At 36.9% G+C, this 2,339-nt stretch overlaps 1 protein-coding gene across 1 annotated transcript in view; it reads left to right on the top strand.

Annotated features, from left to right (window-relative positions):
* The window catches only part of LOC107092351 (sodium/potassium-transporting ATPase subunit alpha-2-like), an 88,946-nt gene extending 87,167 nt beyond the window's left edge, over window positions 1-1,779 (top strand). Inside the window, exon 24 of the mRNA XM_015386792.1 lies at window positions 1,435-1,779. Within this exon, the coding sequence (XP_015242278.1) occupies window positions 1,435-1,463 (29 nt within the window). The 3' untranslated portion in view covers window positions 1,464-1,779. The remainder of the gene's footprint in view (window positions 1-1,434) is intronic.
* The last annotated feature ends 560 nt before the right edge of the window (window positions 1,780-2,339 follow it).

The raw sequence follows: 2,339 nt of genomic DNA, 5'->3' as shown, positions 1-2,339 counted from the left end.
GAACGGCTCCAAATTTTCTTTAACGGAGAGTCTCCAGACTGATCTGCGAGTGAAACCCTGAAAGCTCGCGAGATCAGGATGGTCTCACGAGGCTAGGAGAATCGGCCCAAAAAGGGCAAAAAATCGTACAGTGTATGCCCAGCTTAAATCAGCCAGTAGTTTGAATAATTTGGGGCCTCATTGTGTTTGATATTTGATTAAATGTCCGCGTAAGCTGTACCCCAACCCTTACACTCATTATTTTATGCACTAGTTTCTAGTGTAATTTGGTGTTTGACTGCTTCATTTCAGAAGAATCTGAATAAGTTAATGTAAATTGCTCCGTGTCCTGGCACTGACACATATGCATATTCCATATTAATATGTTTAAAAATTGAGATTTGGTAAGACAATTTCAGACAGATCTTTTATACTCCCCACTTTCTTCAATGTGGCAGTACCACTAGGAGCGAAGCAGTTCATCAGGAGGAGGCAGCCACCACCATGCTTTACAGTTGGAACAGTGTTCTAAGTATTTAAAAACAGCATTTTTGTGAATTATTTCAGACAAAAACTTATTTGTCTTACGGCCATTGAATCAATGTGCTGTAAAGCTAGCTTCACAGTAGATGGAGATACTGTCCTCCCTTATACGGGGTTGGATGTAGTTCATTTTTACCCAGTCAAATTTTGAAAGTACACAATAAATCCAACTTTTTTGCTCTTGTGTTGTTAAAAAAAACAGTCTTAAGTTGTTAATTGCATGATTACTCTGTCCGGGAAACAGAAGGGTTCAATAATTTGGATTTAATGACGAAATTAATAACACTAATATCCTTGATGAGAGATTGTAAACTCAACTCTGAGGTGCTTTCATGTGATTGGTTAACGGTTAAGGAACCTGAATATATATTTATTTTTTTGGCTAACCAGTTTGATCTTGTGGTATCATCATGAGCAAAAGAAACAAAGCTTATAGGATATGTTGTTTGCTATTGAGCAAACATCTAATATTTCAGACTCAGGCCAGGAAATAAACTTACCTGATCACCCATCAACATAGCCAATGCTAAATCATTAGAGAGGAAATTAAAGCAGGCTGATGAAGACTCTTGAGCTATGCTCTGAAGATCGTGTGCACGATATGGGTGCCTTACAATGGCTGAAAATCTGCTCCCTGCCACTGCATCTCAGCTGATGAGGGCCAAGACGTAGGCAGACAAATGCAATCCATGCTGACAGTTAATCATTTCTGTTAATCTGTGTGTCACGGGCTGCTGATCAGACTCTGAGTTATAAGGGGATTCATTTGGAAATGTACGGAGAGAAAGGCAATGAGATGAATACAAATAGAGTGATACAATGAGTTATTATGAAACCTGCTCGCTTGTCATTTTTTTTTGCTCCCTGACACTTTTCTTCTCTTTTCTTCCTCCCTCTCTTCTTTTCTTCCAGGTTGGGTGGAGCAGGAGACGTATTATTAACATTCAGAAAATGTCAGTTTGCATTGTATGCGTATGTGTGTGTTTTACTTCTGGGCTTTGTGAATGTGAAACTGCGTGTGTGTCTGTCAGATGTAATATTGCATGGATCAGTTCACAAATCTGATTATCATAAAATACTGCTGAAAATAGGATTGTGAGTTTTTCTCCTGTTTTATCATAAAACATCCAGAGCAGGATGAAGTTCTTGTACACTTTTTTGCCTTCTTCGACTCTTACTATAGTGATGTATTTTTGGTAGAAACCATTATGGCAAAGAATTTTCATGGATGGAAAGTTTTAAAATAAAATGTCTTACAGTCAATATTTGCTTTGTTGTCTATTTTCTTTTCTTTTCATCTAGAACTGCAGTGTACAAAACTCACCAGCTGTTATCCTTCACATCCAGGTCACTTCTAAACATTCGTTTGGATCTTTTGAACTTATCCACAACCTCTAATCCTATAAATAAAGTGTCTAGAAATCATTTAGATATAAAAGTTTTATGACTTCAAAGTTTTACATGAAAAGAAAAAATCTAAGTTTAAATGTTTGTCAGTGTCTTAGTTTATAAATTATCCAAATTTGCTCATTTAAAAGATCCAGGAACCCATATTAAATCTATGATCTGTTGACTTATTCGCTACTTATTCACAGCTACTCTCACTGATACACTATGTTAAAGTCTGAGGGTAAACTCTTCTTTTTTTCTGTAAAGCCTTTAAAATTATGGAAAAAGATAAATTTGGTTTAATATACCACATAGCTGGAAATATCAGATCTACAACTCCATCCATCCATCCATCCATCCATCCATCCATCCATCCATCCATCCATCCATCCATCCATCCATCCATCCATCCATCCATCAAACCATCA

This window comes from Cyprinodon variegatus, unplaced genomic scaffold (assembly GCF_000732505.1).
Source record: "Cyprinodon variegatus isolate N-32 unplaced genomic scaffold, C_variegatus-1.0 Scaffold17, whole genome shotgun sequence".
In the NCBI taxonomy this organism is placed as follows: Eukaryota; Metazoa; Chordata; class Actinopteri; order Cyprinodontiformes; family Cyprinodontidae; genus Cyprinodon; species Cyprinodon variegatus.
The sequence above is the reverse complement of the archived record's forward strand: the minus strand, read 5'-3'. Positions and strand labels throughout refer to the sequence as shown.